This window comes from Oncorhynchus masou, chromosome 8 (genome assembly GCF_036934945.1).
Source record: "Oncorhynchus masou masou isolate Uvic2021 chromosome 8, UVic_Omas_1.1, whole genome shotgun sequence".
NCBI classification, from domain to species: Eukaryota; Metazoa; Chordata; class Actinopteri; order Salmoniformes; family Salmonidae; genus Oncorhynchus; species Oncorhynchus masou.
In genome coordinates, this window is record NC_088219.1 from 44,176,898 (window position 1) to 44,199,581 (window position 22,684).

Consider the following 22,684-nt stretch of genomic DNA (forward strand, 5'->3'; position numbering starts at 1 on the left):
TGTGGGTAGGTTTTGCGTGGTCATAGGGATAGAAATGTTAGCTTGACCTGGCAACACAGGTTAGAGGATGCCACTGTCACATGCACACCTCAGCAGCCGAGAACAACCATGAATTATGGAGTGGGGCTTAACCAGATATAACTGTGAGAAATACCTATACGAATAATGTTTGACCTGACAGTTTTTGTTTGGTGTTTGCAACGTTATTTGGGAAGGGCGACCGATTAGAATTCCATTAGCGTCAAGATAAAATAGGTCTAATTCAAGCATACCCACTTTATCGGTCAGAGCACGACAAAAACAATTATTCGTGGAATTTCAAATAATATATACATGTAAATGCTAAATACCTGCAATGTACGGGTGACGACGCCTGCGTCAGAAGAAAGATTTTTGGGATTGAAATCCATCGTATCAGTGTGTGCACAGCTACATTGGCTTGTTTGTGTCCAATGCAAAGGGAATCCTCTCGCGATGATGTAGTATACAAACCCAGGACTAGCCTCTAAATAGATTGGCTTTTTCTCAGAAATCTACAATGTTTCTTAAATTTAGATTTTAAACTTAACCTTAATCACACAGCTAACCTTACGACTAACCCTAACCATAAATTAAGACCAAAATGCAAATATTTGTTTTTATTTTGGCTACAATGCCTATGCTCCAATAGGATGACAATCCACCCATCCATAGTGGTCACTGAATGGTTTGATGAGCATAAAAACGATGTAAACCATATGCCATGGCCATTTCAGTTGCATGATCTCAAAATCGCACTTCATGTTTCCGTTATTTTGGCAGTTACCCGTATATCTGTGTTTGTTTGACACCCACCTATATCACACTTCTGCATCTGTGGTGACAGAGCTGGAGCGGTGTTTGTTTGGCACCCCCCTATATCGCACTTCTGCATCTGTGGTGACAGAGCTGGAGCGGTGTTTGTTTGACACCCCCCTATATCGCACTTCTGCATCTGTGGTGAAAGGTGACAGAGCTGGAGCGATGTTTGTTTGGCACCCCCCTATATCGCACTTCTGCATCTGTGGTGACAGAGCTGGAGCGGTGTTTGTTTGACACACCCCTATATCGCACTTTATGTTTCCGTTATTTTGGCAGTTACCCGTATATCTGTAGTGTAGGATATACTGTTTGAATTGTGCTATTGTGTTTTTCTTATCTTCCACTAGCTTAGTGGCAAAGTTTGGTAACAGAATGATGGCACATTCTTACAAAAATTTAGCATCTGCGCTGTTCTTCAAGTAAATGTGTTTTTGTTTAATTTGCAGTATAAATGGTTTGTTTAACTTGGCAATCATTCATTTTTGTTTGACATCCATTTTAATGTGAAAAATCTTAGACTCATCAGCACTCTGTTACCGTGGTATTGGCCGGTATAGGATTAGAGAGGGTAACAGAGTTAGACACAGCCCAGTAAAATAAGCAACTCTTACACACAACTTAACTCGTAAAAGTTTTTTATGCATTGAGAAAAGGTTTCAGCACATACCATTTGCAGGCAGAAGGCACAAACATGACTTAGGGGTAGGGTTAAACAAGTTGAGCCAGGAGAGAGTTGGAGTTGCCAATCCACACCCTTACTGTATCAATGAAGTAGGCTACATTAGTGAACATGTGGTCACCACATATCCCAGTCCTTAAATCAGGTTATTTATTATTTTTTTCCAGAGACAACTAAAACCCTGTAAATACAGTGCCTTACTTTGAAAAACAATTCTAACCCAGTCAATTTGAAAAACCTCCGAAATCCTATTTCCCTGACTGATACTGGGTGTCCCAGGTGCGGTGTAGAATGGAGAGCACCTGAGCAGGTGTAAATCACATTTGGGTTATATTTTCAACAGCAAATACTAAGAACTTGAGGCCCCAAGTGTGTAGCCGGCATTTTGCTGTAAAATTGGACAGTGTAAGTAATATCTCTGCTGAGACAACGTTAAAGGGATAATTCACAAGTTTTAGCTTATTAAAGGGATAGTTCACAAGTTTTAGCTTATTTTCAACTTACCTAGGGTGTCCCAAGTTCAGGTAAGTCAAAAATAAGCTAAAACGTAAAAACCATCAGAATAACAATTTGTATTTATTTATTTTATTTAACTAGGCATGTCAGTTAAGAACAAATTCTTACTTACAATGATGGCCTACCCCAGTCAAACCCGGACAACGCTGAGCCAATTATGTGCCGCCCTCCGTGACTCCCATCACGGCCGGATGTGATAGAGCCTGGATTCAAACCAGGGACTGTAGTGACGCCTCTCTGCGCCACTAGGCAGTCGTATAAAATGACAGCTGTTTGTCAGCATTTTGAAACATTACCCCTTTATGCTGACCTTGCCATAACTGCATAAAGAATAAATAAATAAACAATATACTGCAGAACCACAGTCATGCACCGTGGTATCAGGAGAATATATTCACTTGGGGGCGGAATTCTGACCACAGTTATGCGCGCGTAAATGGAACAATTTGCATTTTTCTCTCTATATGTATTCTGACATTGAACTTAAAGGGATACTTCTGTATTTTGGCAATGGTGCAGTTTGAAGGAAGTTACTAACTAGCGCTAGTGCAATTGCTAACTAGCATTAGCGCAATGACTGGAAGTCTATAGGTATCTGCTAGCATGCTAGTAGATACCCATATACTGTACTTCTAGTCATTGCAATAAAACTAGTTAGTTTTGGCTCACAAAATGACCTCTAACTTCCGTACTAGACACAGAGTTCATCTGACTCGGGGCAATTAGATAATCCCGAGGTATCCCCTTAAGCATGAGAATAGCATGCTATTCACCCGCTATTCGTTCAGGGTGCAGATATAAGAAATGAAGGAGGTATGTCTACAGATACGCCATATTCTGAGCATGACTTAACTCAACTCATAATTTCACCACCTTTATGCGGGAGGAAACCATGAATAAGGTCGAGCAAACCTGCCTGTTCCAAGTGGAAAAAGCATTTACTTTCTTTTTGCGAATGAAATAACAGCATTCTCCATGCACTGTAATTTAGAAATTGATAAGAGCTATTGATCAGAGGTAAGTAAATGAGTTAACCATTTGGATAAGGGGATTGTAAATATAAATTACACTTGTTTTAGATCTATATTATCTTATTATGATGGCTGGAGACAAATGGGAGACCAGTCATGGCAGCAAACTGAAGCATATCAACATTCACATAGTGAAGTTTATAAAATGATGGCCTTGTAACTTGCAGGAATTAAGTATAGAGACCCAGGCGTTAGTATAGGTTTTTATAGCACCCAACCTACCGAATTGGTTTATGATTCTAGTTTTAATTCTTTGCCCGCGCTTTTCTACGTTTTGGTTTACAATTTGTATCGGGTTAAATATTAGCCACAATTGGGAGCCATCATCCATAATACCCACAACATTTCTAACTGTCAATTTCCTACATTTTGCAGCATTCCATTCCGTTGACCTTTCATTCCTCTGTCACGTCCGTGTAGTTGGTCCTGGGGGTCGCTAGCATTAGTGGATTATATTAGGCTAACACTGTGCCATAATTTGGAACATTTGAATCCTTATGGAACTCAGGCCACTCGTAGCAGGTTAAACCTGTAGCCTGGACCATTGTCATACAGTTCCACGATTAGTGATGATCGTTTGGATATATAGGACTATTGTTCAACCCCTATTGAACACCTTGTTTTTACACCTTCCAATATTTCATGGGTTGAACTTAAACTTTCACGATGAATCAAACCACTGTATTTTTTTATCCATCAATATACAGTGCATTCAGAAAGTATTCAGACTCCTGGACATTTTCCACATTTTGTTAAAGCCTTATTCTAAAATGGATTAAATTAACATTTTCGCTGATCAATCTTTAGTTTGATTTTTTAAAATCTTTATTTAACTAGGCAAGTCAGTTAAGAACAAATTCTTATTTTCAATGACGGACTAGGAACGGTGGCCTGAATGCCAGGTGTCACGTCTGGAGGAAACCTGGCACCATCCCTATGGTGAAGCATGGTGGTGGCAGCATCATGCTGTCGGGATATTTTTCAACGGCAGGGACTGGGAGACTAGTCTGGATGGAGGGAAAGATGAACGGACCAAAGTAAAGAGATCCTTTATGAAAAGCTGCTCCAGAGCGCTCAGGACCTCAGACTGGTGGTGACGTTTCCCCTTCCAACAGGACAACGGCCCTAAGCACACAGCCAAGGCAATGCTGTAGTGGCTTCGGGACAAGTCTCTGAAAGTCCTTGAATGGCCCAGCCAGAGCCCGGACTTCTCTGGAGAGACCTGAAAATAGCTGTGCCTCAACACTCCCCATCCAGAGCTTGAGATGATCTACAGAGAACAAATGGGAGAAACTCCCCAAATACATGTGTGCCAAACTTGCAGCGTCATACTCAAGAAAAGTCGAGGCTGTAATCACTGCCAAAGGAGCTTCAGCAAAGTATTGAGTAAAAGGTCTGAATACTTATGTAAATGTGATATTTCAGGTGTTTTTTGTTGACATTTTGCAAAAATGTCTGAAAACCTGTTCTTGCTTTGTCATTATTTATTATTTTACTAGGCAAGTCAGTTAAGAACAAATTCTTATTTTCAAAGACGGCCTAGGAACAGTGGGATAACTACCTTGTTCAGGGGCAGAACGACAGATTTGTACCTTGTCAGCTCAGGGATTTGATCTTGCAACCTTTCGTTTGCGAGTCCAACACTCTAACCACTAGGCTACGCCGCCGCCTTGATGGGGTATTGTGTGTAGATTGTTTTATCAATTTTAGAAAAAGGCTGTAATGTACCAAATATAGAAAAAGTCGATGGGTCAGAATACTTTCCGAATGCATTTAGTCTGTAAAAGCTCTCCAAACCCTGTACTTTTTTATGATTCATACATACTTTCTTAACCCAAAATGTGCCTAAATAAACTAGTTGGTCGACTAGTTGGTCCTGAAATGAACACGATTATGCATATCTTTAGATGGGTTTCATTCATTGATCCTTATATTCTGAACCCATTCTAGTGAATGTCGTCAAAATGAAAGGTACACCGTATTTAAAGGTGTATGTATTCAGCGCGCGCGCGCGCAAGTGAACTACGACTGCAAAGCCCGTTAAGCACCTGCATAAGTAAGTCTGAATACCAACTACTGAGAAGTGCGTAAGAAAGGCACTTAAAAAAAACATACAACAATATACAACATTTATCAAAACGTCAAAGTTAAATTAGGAGAAAAAAAAATCCATAGGAGTCAAAAGTAAAAAAATATTTTTTTTAAACAGATGGAAAATTTGAAAAATAATTTTGGTTTTCATTATTGATTCACGAACTAAACTTCAACAATTCAAAAACTATTATACTTTGGAAAATAAGCTAATCAATTCATAGCACTAGATTTTAAATGTTGCACCTTTTTCTTTGTTACTTAAAAAAAAAAAGAATATGAAGAGGGAGAACCCATTTATCCGCTGTGGTGAATAATATATTTCCATATAATGGTTTATGTTCGCTTTGGTCTGGACATGTGGAAACATGAAAATAACTGCCTCTTGGTCAATCTGAAATTACAGTGCTTTAAAAGAATAGCTTTATGTCTCTGAACAGCGTCACAGTTGCTAGTCTTTGTGTGTGTATTTGCGTGCGTGGGTGTCCCTGGGCAGACAGCGTGCTAGTGGGAGTAACCATCCTCATCCTCCCTTCTTTCTGAGTCTACCTGGTGTGGTCCTGTACCCACTGGCAGAGCCTATGGCAGTAAGCGGGGGGGCTGACGGTGGAGAAGGCCTGCCCTGGGTGCCGCAGTCTCTTCCACCAATGCTCCAGCCTCTTCTTGAAGCTGTAGACAGTGAAGATGTCGATGATGCCCACAAAGTAGCGATGCTCCGGTCCGTCAATGACATGCAGCGGGTTTCTGAAGTTGGGCAGCAGCCGGCGGTTCTGGGCCTGGAAGTGTTGCAGTTCCATCCAATCCGTGACCGTTCCCACCGGCTGCTCAGTACAGGGTCTCCCGGAAGGGGCACTGCCCAGGCCACTTCCTACCCGTGACTCAGTAACGCTGCAACTTCCTGTCCCGCCGTCCATCTCTGATACCAACAGGGCGGAATCTTCCTCTGGGACCGCCCCTGGAACAGTGGGCATGCCCGCATGGGTGGGGCTTGAGCATGTGATCACTGACCTGAGAGGTTAAAGCGGAGAGGGGGTACCCAGAGTTATTAGAGACAACATGGCCACCTGAAAGGTTAAAGAGGTGAGGGTAACAGATATAGAAATAGAGCACACTTATCTTTGCCATGAACACTTCTGTGATAGCATGGGCAGTGCCATTGAGGGCTTTCTCTATTAAAAATAGGCAGTTCCATTTTCCTCCACTCGATGGCGCTGCCCATGTTAAAACAGGCTTTGTGGCAAGTAAAGCCTCTATCCATCTCTATGAAGGGTAACAAAGTTATTAGAGCCAGCATGTCTACCTGAGAGGTTAAAGAGGGGAGGGTAAGGGCCAAGAGTGAGGCAGCATGGCCAACCAAAAAATACCACAGTTGACTGATTTTAGAGTAGACAAATACTAGATAGTTGCTCGTGGTGGTTATGCATGTTATTGTATAGCCAAGAAGTATATTTGTGGTAACTACATGCCTGGAAGTCATTGGTTTTGTCCTGAAGAAAGACCAGGACCTGGGGAAAATATTGATCTCGACATTACACCACTTTTGAGGCCTGAATATGTCACTAAAACATAAAGAATCAAAGACAGAAAAAAAAATAATACAAAAAGAGGGATAAAAATAGAAAAATCCCACCCACTTTTTAGTGCGCATGATAAGGGTGGCGAAGGACAGGCCCTGGTGGCGTTCATCGTGGTGCAGGGGCTGATGGGCCACCAGGAGGCTGTAGTCCAGCACGTTGAGTCTCTGCAGGAACGACGTGTCTATCTCCACCTGCCGGAGCAGCCACGGACGGTGCCGGTCTATCAACACAAGCACATATATAAACTGGTTTGGACTCTATAACTGCATGTACCACTTACTACCCCATTACAGTGTCATTACCAGTGCCGCCCGTCATTTTGAGCCCCACCTTTTTTGGGGGGGTGGGGGGTGCTTGTTTTGCATGTTATTTTGGCATTAATACGTGTTACATATCAGTTTGCCAACAATGTAAAAAAAAAAATATAATAATCATTGAGTCAATAAAGCCACATTTTGGGGTGGCAGGTAGCATAGTGGTTACTGTGTTGGGCCAGTAACCAAAAGGTTGCTGGATTAAATCCCCGAGCTGACAAGGTACAAATCTGTTGTTTTGCCCCCTAGGTATTAAAAAAACATTGGTCAACATACATTCATCAAGGTTTTTTTTCAGTAAAATACAAACATGGTCTCTTTTTTGCTTTCTTGAGTAAGGCAACACCAAAATGCAGGTGTTTCAACCTAGCTCAGTGCTTTCTGTGCTGGTGGTGCATCCAGTGGACAATACAGAGTGTAGGGTTGGGCTCAGTGTTCTGTCACTCATTGGGACACTACGTCACTGCCAAATCTAAGGGTAGAACTCAAAAATTTGATTGGACTCATGTCAACATCATACTTTCAAAATCTTAGCTAGCATTCATCATCAGGAATCAAGTCGACAATCTACTGGCAAATCCTTTTTAGTCCTTGTCATATAAAGATAAATAATGAAGAGAAATTATAGATAAAACATATTGGTGCTCATCGACCATTGAACATAAACATTACACAAAAAGTTGGAAATCGCAAATTCAACAGTGGTTTGGAAGGAATCTGTGGCTAACTGCAAGCATTGCAAAGCAACCACTAGCCTGCTATTCAGTGGAGTGGGTGTGTGGTCCCAAGTCTGGGTTTTAGTCTCTTCCAACGCTGTCAATCCAACATAACTTCTGTCGCGCTCAAAACAACTGGAAACTCGGAATTGGAAAATCTGATTTGAGTGAGTTCAACACAACTGGGACCTCGGGGGAAAAAACAGGCTCCTACTGGGAAAATACATCCAACTCGGAATTGTAAATCGGGAATTCAGGCCTCATTCTAGAGCTACGACCGGAAGATCCCTGACGTCATCATGATTCAAGCTTGCTTTTTTCTTATTTCCCAGTTGTCTTGAAAGCACCATAAATCCAGAGAATGACAGACTTTGATGACAAAAAGGTTCCACTAAACAAAAACACTGTGCAAACTTTCTGTTCAAGTGAGCACAACACACAACAAAGTGTGTCCAAAAATGTATTCTATGCTGCTGAATAAATTATGAAATATGCCAAGGAGATATGTGTACTGTAGCTAAGAAAGTAATAGTGTATGTTGTGTAGTAAGATGTTAGTAGCAAATGTGCCTCAACATAATAAGTTGGTCCCTTTTCCCCTCTTAATTTTGCCTACTATTTCGGACTTGCACATGAAGCCTATAGTCTGTTTTAGAGAAATGTAATCATCTAATATTGTAAGAGCTTTCATTGTCTGCTTATATGCCTCCTTTATTTATTCTATGGTTCTGACTTGGTGTAAATGGAGAATGCTGTAAGGCCCATGTTCTGAATTCTGGCGCTGTACATTTTAAAAGTGCTGAACAAATAGTTATATTGTCAGTCCTACCTCACTCATTAATGTCTAAATCGAAATTGCCTCTTATCTGCTCGTCGTCCCCTTATGCCATAGTTTGTAGATGTCAATTGTCAGTAGAAACAACATTTGTTTAACCAAGTCAGCCATATCTGCTGTGTGTTTTTTAAAAGGCAATAAATGTGGCTGAATGTTTCGCTGCCAGACAAGGCTCCGCTGATTCGCTGCCAGACAAGGCTCCGCTGATTCGCTGCCAGACAAGGCTCCGCTGATTCGCTGCCAGACAAGGCTCCGCTGATTCGCTGCCAGACAAGGCTCCGCTGATTCGCTGCCAGACAAGGCTCCGCTGATTTCGCTGCCAGACAAGGCTCCGCTGATTCGCTGCCAGACAAGGCTCCGCTGATTCGCTGCCAGACAAGGCTCCGCTGATTCGCTGCCAGACAAGGCTCCGCTGATTCGCTGCCCGACAAGGCTCCGCTGATTCGCTGCCAGACAAGGCTCTGCTGATTCGCTGCCAGACAAGGCTCCGCTGATTCGCTGCCAGACAAGGCTCCGCTGATTCGCTGCCAGACAAGGCTCCGCTGATTCGCTGCCAGACAAGGCTCTGCTGATTGTCTGCCAGTTGTAGCAATGGTAAGTTGTTGGGACTGCTTATGGGGCAGCTTTATGTAGACCCTAAAAGTTTGTGGGCATCGTTTGTCACCGTTATAGTGCAATTAATGTGTTGTTTAGTGTTGTGTAGTGTATTTGCTGGCATGCATCCCCTGAAAAGGTTTTTGGGTTTGCCCCACCAAGATTTACATGCTAAAAATGAAGCCAAATTGGCTTACCTCAATCACTAAAACAAGGTAAGGTATTTCCTTTCATTGTAATCAGTCCTCATGAATAACATATCTCATTCTGTAACATACTATGACAGGATTCGTTACCCTTACCCAGAGTGATGTACTGGCCCTCGAAGTTCAAGTCCTTGAGGACAACGATAACCTGACTTCCCTCTGGGGCTGGGTCTGTCCACCGGCTCACCTCACAACCCTTGATGTCATACCTGCAATAACAGGCAACAAAGTCAGTTTAACAGTGTTGTTACCACAGTGCCTGTAATACATTTCTCACACCAGACTGTTTTGTTTTACTCTGAAACAGGCTTACCTGGCATTGATTCGATCGTCAGGGTAAAAAACACTCTGCATTACAATAAAGTACTTCTGTGAAAAAGGTAAGACAAGGCATGAACAAACTAAGTTATAGCTAATAAATAATGATAATAATAAACAATATGGCTATGAATAACAATCCATAATCAGTCAGTACCTTCCTCCTATGTGGAATTTTGATCCTGTGGACACCTTGAAAGCAAACAAAAATGTAAACTTCAGTCAACTACAAACATCTTCCATGGTCCAGCCAAATTTCACATATTTGTCCACTTTGCGGTGGCAAAGACGAATAAAAGGAGGTACAAGGCCATGCTTGGTAGCATCCACCTTAATGTAGAAGTGTTTAGAAACATATTATATTCTTATTTACAATAAAAAGTTCATCCAAAATGACACAATACAAAATTTAACAATTGATTTTCATTGAGCAGAAAATAATCTGAAACACAACCAAAACAAACAGCAAATGTATTCAACACGTTTGTAGAGTCATACGCTTGATGTTGTCATTGTGTGCTCGGACTATGGGACCAAATACTAAACTTTTGACTACTTTAATACACATACACTACCGGTCAAAAGTTTTAGAACACCTACTCATTCAAGGCTTTTTCTTTATTTTCACTATTTTCAATATTGTAGAATAATAGTGAAGACATCAAAACGATGAAATAACACATATGGAATGATGTAGTAACCAAAAAAGTATTAAACAAATCAAAATATATTTTATATTTGAGATTCTTCAAATAGCCACCCTTTGCCTTGATGACAGCTTTGCACACTCTTGGAATTCTCTCAACCTGCTTCACCTGGAATACTTTTCCAACAGTCTTGAAGGAGTTCCCACATATGCTGAGCACTTGTTAGCTGCTTTCACTCTGCGGTCCAACTCATCCCAAACATCTCAATTTGGTTGAGGCCGGGGGATTTGGGAGGCCAGGTCATCTGATGCAGTACACCATCACTCTCCTTCGTCAAATAGCCCTTACACTGCCTGGAGGTGTGTTGGGTCATTGTCCTGTTGAAAAACAAATTATCATCCCACTAAGCCCAAACCAGGTGGGAATGGCGTATCACTGCAGAATGCTGTGATAGCCATGCTGGTTAAGTGTCCCTTGAATTCTAAATAAATCACAGACAGTGTCACCAGCAAAGCACCACCACACCATAACACCACCACCTCCATGCTTTACTGTTGGAAATAGACATGCGAAGATCATCCGTTCACCAACACCCGCTCACCAAGACACGGCGGTTGGAACCAAAATCTCCAATTTGGACTCCAGACCAAAGGACTAAATTCCACCGGTCTAAAGTCCATTGCTTGTGTTTCTTGGCCCAAGCAAGTCTCTTATTATTATTGGTGTCCTTTCATAGTGGTATCTTTGCGGCAATTCGACCATGAAGGCCTGATTCACACAGTCTCCTCTGAACAGTTGATGTTGAGATGTGTCTGTTACGGAACTCTGAAGCATTTATTTGGGCTCCAATTTCTGAGGCTGGGAATACCAATGAACCTATCCTCTGCCTCAGAGGTAACTCTGGGTCTTCGATCCCTGTGGCGGTCCTCATGAGAGCCAGTTCCATCATAGTGCTTGATTTTTTGCGACTGTACTTGAAATGTTTCGTATTGACTGACCTTCATGTCTTAATGTAATGGACTGTCATTTCTCTTTGCATATTTGAGCTGTTCTTGCCATAATATGGACTTTTACCAAATAGGGCTAACTTCTGTATACCCCTCCTACCTTGTCACAACAACTGATTGGCTCAAACACATTAAGATGGAAAGAAATTCTACAAATTAACTTTTAACAAGGCGCACCTGTTAATGGAAATGCATTCTCGCTGACTACCTCATGAAGCTGGTTGAGAGAATGCCAAGTGTGCAAAGCTGTTGTAATGAACACGAGGGGAGCTGGTTTCAAGCGCAGGGCGCAGCAGGTGTTTATTGTACAGGACCACAGGAGGAGGCAGATAGCTGGGTCCAGGGGCAGACAGAAGGTCACACACAGGGGGTCCAACAGTACAGGCAGGGAAAAGGCTCGTAACGTTGTCCGGGAGATCAGGCAATAGGTAGATAACAGCAAATCCTATAGGCTAAAGTACAGGCTTGGAATAAGCATCGTTAGTGAGGCAGGCAAAAACTATCATACACGGGAGGAGTAAATCACGGGGAAAAACAGAGCTCTGCAAGCCGTGTGTCACAAAACAAACAATACCTCACAGTGATGGGGTGCAAAGAACTGAACTAAATAGTGTGATAATGACATACAGGTGTGTGAACAGGTGATTAGAATTCAGGTGATTGGGATCTGGAGAGTGAGCTGCTTTCAGAGGATCTACTTGATTGAGGGTGTGAGTTGGAAGCAGACGTGACAGCTGTCATTGAGGCAAAGGGTGGCTACTTTGAAGAATCTCAAATATAAAATAGAGTTTAATTTGTTTAACACTTTTTTGGTTACTACATGATTCCATATGTGTTAGTTCATAGTTTTGACATTTTCACTATTATTCTACAATGTAGAAAATAGTAAAAATAAAGAAAAACCCTTGAATGAGTAGGTGTTTCTAAACTTTTGACCGGTAGTATAAGTGAATTTGTCCCAATACGTTTGGTTCCCTAAAATGGGGGGGACTATGTACAAAAAGTGCTGTAATTTATAAACACCCAATATGGATGAAAATACCCGCAAATTAAAGCTAACAGTCTGCACTTAAATCTCATAGTCATTGTATCATTTCAAATTAAAGTGCTGGAGTACAGAACCAAAACAACCAAAAATGCGTCCCAATACTGTTGGAGCTCACTGTATATATATTTAGCAAAATATTACCAGAAGTGGTAAAAATATGTCCAAAAAGCAGTCAGAATTGCAGAGTTTTGTTGCCATTTCAAATATATTATATTAAAACACATAAATGTTCTAGAAGTATTCACCATGTGATTAATATCTATTAATTAAAATGATAGTAAATATCAAGAAATGTGATGTGAAACCTTCCCCGTATATATGACATCCCATAGGAATGCCTTACATCCAGCAAAGAGATACAGGTAATTCATGTTCACAAAATGCCTACATAAAATAAGTCTAAACAATGATGCCTAGCTATTGCTGGTTTAACCATAGGCTATAGGGTACACGTTTTCCAATATGGCCACCAACCAGCTCCATTGTTCTAACTTGGATTGGTCTGACATTGCCACGCCTCTTTAATAATAAGTAGAATATGCCTAATGACAATAAAAACATTTATTATAGTTATCAAGATAACACAACCAATTTAGCCAGGTTTGCAAAAGGTATCATCTTTGTAAAATATTTGTAAAATGTGCCAAAAACACTATTTATATGACTGTTTTTGGTCAGTATTTGAATCCCTAATTTCTATGTTTTATTTTCAAACAATAAAAAATGTATCTATAATATTCCTAAAGGGATATTTTACTAGTTTGTAGTGATAATACTGATATGCAAAATGATGCTAGAATTGTTAAATATAAAATATATGTCTTGAATCCTGTCATATTTTTTTTTTACCTTTATTTAACTAGGCAAGTCAGTTAAGGACAAATTCTTATTTTCAATGACGGCCTAGGAACAGTGGGTTAACTGCCTGTTCAGGGGGAAAACAACAGTTTTGTACCTTGCCAGCTCGGGGGTTTGAACTTACAACCTTCCGGTTACTGGTCCAACGCTCAAACCACTAGGCTACACTGCCACCCCATATACACAGTATTCCAACATAACATTCTAACCAATCGTCTGATTATGAGGGAATCAACCAGGGCTGGGGTCAATTTGAATTTAATTTGAATTTAAGGCAGTCAATTCAGGAAGTTATTTAAATTACAAATTAAAAATGTAAAAACTGACTCCTCCTTGAAAATAGATGCTGTTTTTTTTCAAATGTTCAAATGTTTAACTTCCTGAATTGATTGCCTTCAATTTCAAATTGACCCCAGCTCTGGAATAAAATAAATGAAAAAAACTGTTGTCATTTTTAGCTGACACTTATCCAGAGTGACTTACAGGGGCAATTTGGGTTAATTGCCTTGCTCAAGGGCACATCGACAGATTGCTGCTGCCTATGATTTTGCCATCATTAAATCGGATGGCAAAAATGAACCAAATCCCATTGGTTATAAATGAGACCCCCCTCCAAATAGAATGTTCCATTGTTGTTTGATACAGTCATTTACGATGAGCATGTGAGCATTCCAACTTGTTTCAACATTCCTTTATCAGCCTGCAAACCTTCTATTGCTTAGACTCACATACAACATGCTGATTACTATGGTGGCGTAGGTCAGGGCGTGACTGAGGGGTCAGTGTAGTTTATTATTTCTATGCGTGGTTCTAGTTTTGGTTTTTCTATGTTGGTGATTTTGTATGATTCCCAATTAGAGGCAGCTGTTACTCGTTGTCTCTAATTGGGGATCATATTTAAGTAGTGTTTGTGGGATATTGTTTTGCGTTGGTACACGTAGCACCTCTGTAGTCACGGTTCGTTGTTCGTTTATTGTTTTGTTTTGCTAAGTTTCACTTTTAATAAATTATGTGGAACTCAACATCAGCTGCGCCTTGTTCCGTCTCTACACACGAACGTGACAGTCAATCAAGTTAGAGTAGCTAGCTCTAACTATCTTAGCTGGCATGCCTGATTGGTATACTTTAGCTAGCTACTCTAACTATCTTAGCTGGCTACTCTAACTATCTTAGCTAGCTACTCTAACTATCTTAGCTGGCATGCCTGATTGGTATACTTTAGAAAAGCAAGCAAAAACAAATGTACTGAATAAGACTCACACTCTTTAACCCATATTTTAGCAGTGATGAAGAGAAGCATATTTAGTTTCTTTAAAAAATAACCACCAGTCAAGAGGATACATAAAGCTCAAGAGGTATGCTTAGATAAATAGATTATTTTTACAAAGATTTAAGATTATGGCTCTACATTGCAGGAAAAAAGTTGCTTCAGGTGTTTGAAAAAAGCTAAATTCTCACCCCAGCCATTCTAACATACTTGACGCCCTTAGATTTTTGCCAAAGTGAACACATTTTCCCGCTGGCCAATGGACTATAAGATCAGAGTCCTGTGTCTTACCTAAGAACTTGACCAGCAGTGAATGAGGATACTTCTCTAGGTGCTCCATGTAGATTCTTAGGTTGGACAGGAGGAATTGCACCTCTCTCTTGTTCTGGGTCTTCAGAAAGAACCGCTTATCGTTCCTGGATGACAAAGAGAAATGCAATGATTAGCACAGATAGTGAGTTATAACACATACATAAACTCAGCAAAAAAAGAAACGTCCTCTCTCTGTCAACTGCGTTTATTTTCAGCAAACTTATCATGTGTAAATATTTGTATGAACATAAGATTCAACAACTGAGACAAACACTGAACAAGTTCCACAGACATGTGACTAACAAAAATTGAATAATGTGTCCCTGAACAAAGGGGGGGGGCAAAATCAAAAGTATCAGTCAGTATCTGGTGTGGCCACCAGCTGCATTAAGTATTGCAGTGCATCTCCTCTTCATGGACTGCACCAGATTTGCCAGTTCTTGCTGTGAGATGTTACCCCACTCTTCCACCAAGGCACCTGCAAGTTCCTGGACATTTCTGGGGGGAATGGTCCAAGCCTTCACCCTCCGATCCAACAGGTCCCAGACGTGCTCAATGGGATTGAGATCCAGGCTCTTCGCTGGCCATGGCAGAACACTGACATTCCTGTCTTGCAGGAAATCACACACAGAACAAGCAGTGTGGCTGGTGGCATTGTTATGCTGGAGGGTCATGTCAGGATGAGCCTGCAGGAAGGGTACCACATGAGGGAGGAGGATGTCTCCCCTGTAACACACAGCGTTGAGAATGCCTGCAATGACAACAAGCTCAGTCCAATGATGCTGTGACACACCGCCCCAGACCATGACGGACCCTCCACCTACAAATCGATCCCGTTCCAGAGTACAGGCCTCGGTGTAATACTCATTCCTTCGACGATAAACGCAAATCCGACCATCACTCCTGGTGAGACAAAACCGCGACTCGTCAGTGAAGAGCACTTTTTGCCAGTCCTGTCTGGTCCAGCGACGGTGGGTTTGTGCCCATAGGCGACGTTGTTGCCGGTGATGTCTGGTGATGACCTGCCTTACAACATTTCCTACAATATATTTAATGTAATTTTCATCTCAATTATGAATTTTAGATGTGTGTTTCTGATTTGTGAAATCTGTCTACCGTGGTTTTGTGTATTTTCGTGATTATTTGAGATGTTTTGTTAATTTCAGCCTCTCTCAGCCTATTGCGGACAGTCTGAGCAGTGATGCAGGGATTGTGCGTTCCTAGTGTAACTTGGGCAGTTGTTGTTGCCATCCTGTTCCTCAGGGGTGATGTTTGGATGTACCGATCCGGTGCAGGTGTTGTTACACGTGATCTGCCACTGTAAGGACGATCTGCTGTTCGTCCTGTCTCCCTGTAGCGCTGTCTTAGGCATATCACAGTACGGACATTGCAATTTGTTGCCCTGGCCACATCTGCAGAACTCATGCCTCCTTGCAGCATGCCTAAAGCACATTCACGCAGATGAGCAGGGACCCTGGGCATCTTTCTTTTGGTGTTCTTCAGAGTCAGTAGAAAGGCCTCTTTGGTGTCCTAAGTTGTCATAACTGTGACCTTAATTTCCTACCGTCTGTAAGCTGTTAGTGTCTTAATGACGTTCCACGGCTGCATGTTCCTTAATTGTTTATGGTTCCTTGAACAAGCAGTGTTTAAACCCTTTACAATGAAGATCTGTTATTTGGATTTTTACGAATTATCTTTTAAATACAGGGTCCTGAAAAAGGGACATTTCTTTTTTTTGCTGAGTTTATATACGTGTGTGTGTGTGTGTGTGTGTGTGTGTGTGTGTGTGTGTGTGTGTGTGTGTGTGTGTGTGTGTGTGTGTGTGTGTGTGTGTGTGTGTGACCTTAATGTCGAAGTGCCTCGTGTGTTCTTTCCTGGTGTGTTCTGTGTGCATTGTGTTTGCGCATATACTTTGGCAAGATAAGAGTAAGGAAGTATCTTTCCTATAGTTGCACTATATGTGAGAGAGAGATACTCTAACAGCAAAGGGAAAGAAAGAGAGGAGTAGAATACGCACGTCAGAAAGATTAAGGAAGTATCTTTCCTATAGTTGCACTATATGTGAGAGAGAGATACTCTAACAGCAAAGGGAAAGAAAGAGAGGAGTAGAATACGCACGTCAGAAAGAAGTCGGCCTTGCTTTTGGAGTTGCTGATGAACTGCAGGTAGGAACCGTCGTTGGAGAGAGAGTGCTGATACTCCTTTTCCGTCATCCCCAGGGAGCGACGCAAGCTAGCAAACACTGGCCCTGCAAACGTCTCCATTCTGAAGGCCTTCAGAGAGAGGGGGAGAGAAAGAGAGAGTTCTTATGAGTTCAAATCATATTGGCATCAGCAAACAGTAGTAGATACATTTATGTAGGTGAGAAACAACAAAGGTCCAACAATTGATACTTGAAGAACTCCACAACATATTTTAGCCAAACTAAATACCGGCTGTTTGCACAGACAAAATTGTTGTTCAATATTTTGTTTATCAATAGATTCTTGTGTTTCTATGTCTGTCCTGACTTAGTATAGGCTCTGTGATTAAATAGGCTTATGATGTTGCGCTGTTATCGAACAGCAGTACTGTAGCCTACGAATATGGTCAAATATCTTACGTAAGCTACTGGTCAATTTACTGTGTTGGCAGAATGTAAAAAAACAACAACAGTAATTTATGCTGTATTTGACAAAGGAATGTGACCGTTTCTGAAAGAGGAAACAATGAAACATTGTTGTGGACCTGTCAGCAGATCAGTTGAATTCAACAATGTTTTGCATGGACTTTTGCCCTCCAACCGTAATATGCTGGACTGCCCATGAATTCTGAAACATTCTCAAAACCAATTGAAATTCAAATTACAGTAGGCTATATTACAGGAAGTATTCAGACCCCTTGACCTTTTCCACATTTTGTTACGTTACAGCCTTTTGTTACGTTTTTCTAAAATGGTTTTAAATTCATAGTTTTCCCCATCAATCTACACACAATACCCAATAATGACAAAGCGAAAACAGGTTTTTAGACATTTTTGCAAATGTATTAAAAATAAAAATCAGAAATACCTTATTTACACAAGTATTCAGGCCCTTTGCTATGAGACTTGAAATTTAGCTCAGGTGCATCCTGTTTCCATTGCTCATCCTTGAGATGTTACTATCACTTGATTGGAGTCCACCTGTGGTAAATTCAATTGATTGGACATGATTTGGAAAGGCACACATGTGTCTTTGTTAAGTCCCCGTGCATGTCAGAGAAAAGACCAAGCCATGAGGTCGAAGAAATTGTCCGTGGAGCTCTGAGACAGGATTGTGTCGAGGAATAGATCTGGGGAAGGCTACCAAAACATTTCTGCAGCATTGATGGTCCCCAAGAACACAGTGGTCTCCATCATTCTTAAATGGAAGATGTTTGGGACTGCCAAAACTCTTCCTAGAGCTGGCCACCCGGCCAAACTGAGCAATCGAACATCTCTGGACAGACCTGAAAATAGCTGTGCAGCGACGGGTATGACGCTACAAGCTTGGCACAGCTGTATTTGGGGAGTTTCTCCTATTCTTCTCTGCAGATCCCCCTGAGGAGTGGCTTCAGTCTGGCCATTCTACCATAATGCCTGATTGGTGGAGTGATGCAGAGATGGTTGTCCTTCTGAAAGGTTCTCCCATCTCCACAGAGGAACTCTAGAGCTCTGTCAGAGTGACCATCGGGTTCTTGGTCACCTCGCTGAAAAAGGCCCTTCTCCCCCAATTGCTCAGTTTGGCTGGGGGGCCAGCTCTAGGAAGAGTCTTGGTGGTTCCAAACTTCTTCCATTTAGGAATGTTTGAGGCCATTGTGTTCTTAGAGACCTTCAATGCTCAATTTCGAGCCTCATAGCAAAGGGTCTGAATACTTATGTAAATAAGGTATTTACATTTTTAATCTTAATAAATGCGCAAACATTTCTAAAAACCTGTTTTCACTTTGTCATTATGGGGTATTGTGTGTAGATTGCTGAGGATTCTTATTTTATTTAATCCATTTTAGAATAAGGCTGTAACTTAACAAAATGTGGAAAAAGTCAAGGGGTCTGAATACACCGTACTTCAAAAGTAAAAGATCAACTGTCTTGATGTTCACCTATTAAATTCATCTGTAGGTTATAAACTGTGCTGCCTATGGGATCACATGCAGCAAAACTGGAAATAGGCCTAGATATTCTATATCTACATAGGCCCAATTAAATGAGAAATGCGCATGGTCATTTGCTACTTCAGGTATATGAACCATCACGGCCAGAAAACGTGAGGAATTTATTCTGTAATGGTTATGAAAATAAAATAAGTAGGAATTAGATTCCTATGTCTAATTATTTTAGATTCCAAAAATAAAACACGTGATTTTTTGCTCTTCTCACTAACGGCAAATGGATGCATCTTATTATGAATTTGTTTATGAATAAGCCTGTCATATCCTCCATTTGCACAAAATATTTAGGCCGACTTGCAATACAATACATCAACCAAAAGAAGATGTGGGTGCGCATGGTCTGAGGTTTGCGTGGCGGTCAAGTTTTTATAAAAGCTTTTGAGGTAACTGGCGCACACACATTTTGTGGTATATTTTGTATGTACGCATGGTTAATACACGAGGCCCCATGTCACTATAAGGTAAAAAATAGTTTGTTCACATCTTTTTGAAGACTGAAATTGTGAGATATGAATTTCCTGATTTGTACCTTTGGTGTTGCAACTGTGTTACATTTGTTTAAATCAACATACCTTATGTATTTGAGTGACCTCCAATCTGTAGTCATCTTCTGACAATTCATCCTATGATAAAAGAAGAAAAGGAATAATTACTACTTGTAAAATATACTAACTATGCAGTTATCTTTTGAGAAAGACACCATTCCAAATGGTCTTACAATCACTGTGAATCAGATTCACAGAGCATACAAACATTAGAAACACCTTCCAAATATTGAGTTGCACCCCCTTTTGCCCTCAGAACAGACTCAATTTGTCGGGGCCATGGACTCTACAAGGTGTCGAAAGCAGTCAACAGGGTGTCACGCCTTGGTCTTAGTATTTTGTGTTTTAGTTAATTAGTTGGTCAGGCCAGGGTGTGACATGGGTTTATGTTATTGTGTTGTCGTATTTGGGTTTTTGTAGGCATTGGGATTTTGGTTGATTAGGGGTGTGTTTAGTTTAGGTTTGGCTGCCTGAGGCGGTTCTCAATCAGAGTCAGGTGATTCATGTTGTCTCTGATGGGGAACCGTATTTAGGTAGCCTGGGTTTCACTGTGTATTTCGTGGGTGATTCTTCCTGTCTCTGTGTTAGTGTTCACCAGATAGGCTGTAATAGGTTTCACGTTCCGTTTGTTGTTTTTTGTATTTATTAGTTATTTCATGTATCGTTCCGTTTTTCCTTCATTAAAGACATGAGTAACCACCACGCTGCATTTCGGTCCGACTCTCTTCCAACAAACGCAGAACGCCGTTCCACAGGGATGGCGGCCTGTGTTAACTTCAATGCTTCCCACAGTTGTGTCAAGTTGTCTGGATGTCCTTTGGGTGGTGGACCATTATTGATACACATGGGAAACTGTTAAGTGCAAAAAACACAAAAGACCATTAACAGCAATGACAGTCCACCAATAACAATAAATTACAGATCCCTTTTCTGTCGAACTCAACTGAACATTTCAGGAAATATAAACATGGCACCCCAGTCAAAAGTAGGCTAACATGCTACAAGAGGTGGATCAACAAGAAGTGTGTATGTGTGTGTGTGTAAGGAAATATGTGAGTAAGAGACAACCATGTATCACAACGCTGAGTCAGTAGGCTCCGTTTCAATGGGTCTGATGCTGTGTGCGTGTGTGTGTGTGTGTGTGTGTGTGTGTGTGTGTGTGTGTGTGTGTGTGTGTGTGTGTGTGTGTGTGTGTGTGTGTGTGTGTGTGTGTGTGTGTGTGTGTGTGTGTGTGTGTGTGTGTGTGTGTGTGTGTGTGTGTGTGTGAATAACTCCCTTGTGACCTCTTATTCACCACCATAGGATCCGGCAGAGTAACCAAATACCGATGGACAAAATAACGGTTGCTGCAAATTAGATCATGAATACACCTACATCAAATCAAATTTCCTTGGAATATAAAATGAAGTGGTTATGTAATTTTCCACAATCCAAACAACCACGTTCCACTTGGCTCTAATATCAGCCTGTGTTCTGTATCCCTTCTCCTCTGTAGGGACAACAATGGGGTTGGTCAGACAACCCCACATTGCCTAGGGAACATTGGGGAACATCTAGTACTGCGGGCAGAAGGCTAAACAAAGAGCAAGCCACTAATAGCCACCTCCCATAGCTCAGTCAAAATACTCCGTTGCAAACTGGAAACTTACCCCCATTCCCTCTGCCCTTGATGCGGATGACTTTTATGGTCTGAGGCCACCAGAGGACCGTCTCAACACTTTCTCAGATCCACAAGGGCAAGTTATTAAGGGCAGATAGAAGGGAGCAGGTTTTCTGTTTGGAATCCAAAGACTCCTCAATGATGTAAAGTCTAAATGGGGCTTAATGTCTTTAACAAAATGGTTGTTTCAGAGATCTTTTAACAGTGGAAAACAAATGAGGATGACAATAACAGGTTAGAATCCAGCCTTAGCCTGGGCCATGTTCATTAGGGCGCGCAACAGAAAACGGTGCAAAACGAAGAAAACACGGCTCTCTCTCATGAGCTCCTTTTGTTCATGCCTCAGCCCCACTCTTGGCCTTCTCATGGCCCTCTTGGGGAACACGATAGGTGATGCAAATTAAGGTGGAATTGAGAGGCATCAGCCACCACGGTAAATGAAACCAGTTTGCAACCAATCATTTTAAATGCTGGCAATGGCACATAATAGATGTATGCATTTTCGTTTGTTTGGTCCATTCAGTTAGCTTTAGACCACTATGTGATTGCACAAGCTAAAGATACTGCTCAATTCAAACTACTTATCCCTTGTAAAAAATCCTGCTCTGTGAGGTGTTTGAACCACGTGTACCCCTGTGCAAGTTTGTACAGTAGCTGTTATTTCCATAGGGCATTAATTAAACACAGAGGGAAGAACCAAAAACAAGCAAAGGAGGTGTGAAGGATGACAGTCTCTTGTTATACCTTTGTTTTGAGTGTTTTATCCCCTACGTAAAAAAACAAACAGGTGTGAACTTTTGCTTAGTAAAATGCTATGCATCTTTACTTGCATCACATTTAATGACCTGTGGGTGCTCACCGGTGGTGGGTTGTCGATGGTGTTCTGCACGGCTGCAGAGAGGCCTTCCTTCATCATAGAGGTGAGGCTGTAGAAATCGTGCTGCTGGTCGATCTCAAACAGGCCCAGTAGCTTCCACTGCTGCCTCAGACCCCCCCACATCTTCCTCTTCACCGTACCAGTCCTCTGCGTGCCCTCCGCTGGACCCGCAGACATCTCCATCTGGGGTGGGGATGACACACACACACACACACACACACACACACACACACACACACACACACACACACACACACACATGAGTACTCAAGATCCAGCACTTGTAACCATCTCCGCAAAATGCCACATCAATGATAGGGCTTTTTTCCCCCCCCGATTCCAATGGAGTGCCATAACAAAGCACATACACCGGTAAGACCATGTCGGTTAGTCTTCCTATCGATTAACATGCGTGGTAAGGTCGTTGCTGGGAGAGCCAGAGGTTGACAATAACAGTTGTGTCTTACCTAGACAGACCTGAGCTGCCTGAGGCATGCAGAAAGTGACCACGGCCACAAAGGTCCAATGGCTCTATAGTCCTCGGAGATTGGAACGTTTTTATTGGCCTGATATTGAT

At 41.5% G+C, this 22,684-nt stretch overlaps 1 protein-coding gene across 2 annotated transcripts; it reads right to left on the minus strand.

The window, feature by feature from the left end:
* Positions 1-1,614: 1,614 nt before the first annotated feature.
* LOC135544720 (phosphatidylinositol 4-phosphate 5-kinase-like protein 1) lies at positions 1,615-22,408 on the minus strand. 2 transcript variants are annotated; one of them, XM_064972563.1, is made up of 10 exons: positions 22,090-22,408; positions 19,598-19,648; positions 16,974-17,128; positions 14,835-14,959; positions 9,874-9,908; positions 9,712-9,767; positions 9,495-9,607; positions 6,792-6,954; positions 6,624-6,662; positions 1,615-6,165 (listed from the first exon to the last, which is right to left on the minus strand). In XM_064972563.1, the coding sequence occupies exons 1-10, from the start codon at positions 22,366-22,368 to the stop codon at positions 5,703-5,705; spliced, it is 1,479 nt and encodes a 492-aa protein (XP_064828635.1). In that variant the 5' UTR covers positions 22,369-22,408; the 3' UTR covers positions 1,615-5,702. The 2 variants fall into 2 exon arrangements, with proteins under 2 accessions (XP_064828635.1, XP_064828634.1); XM_064972562.1 differs by lacking the exon at positions 6,624-6,662.
* Between the last annotated feature and the right edge of the window lie 276 nt (positions 22,409-22,684).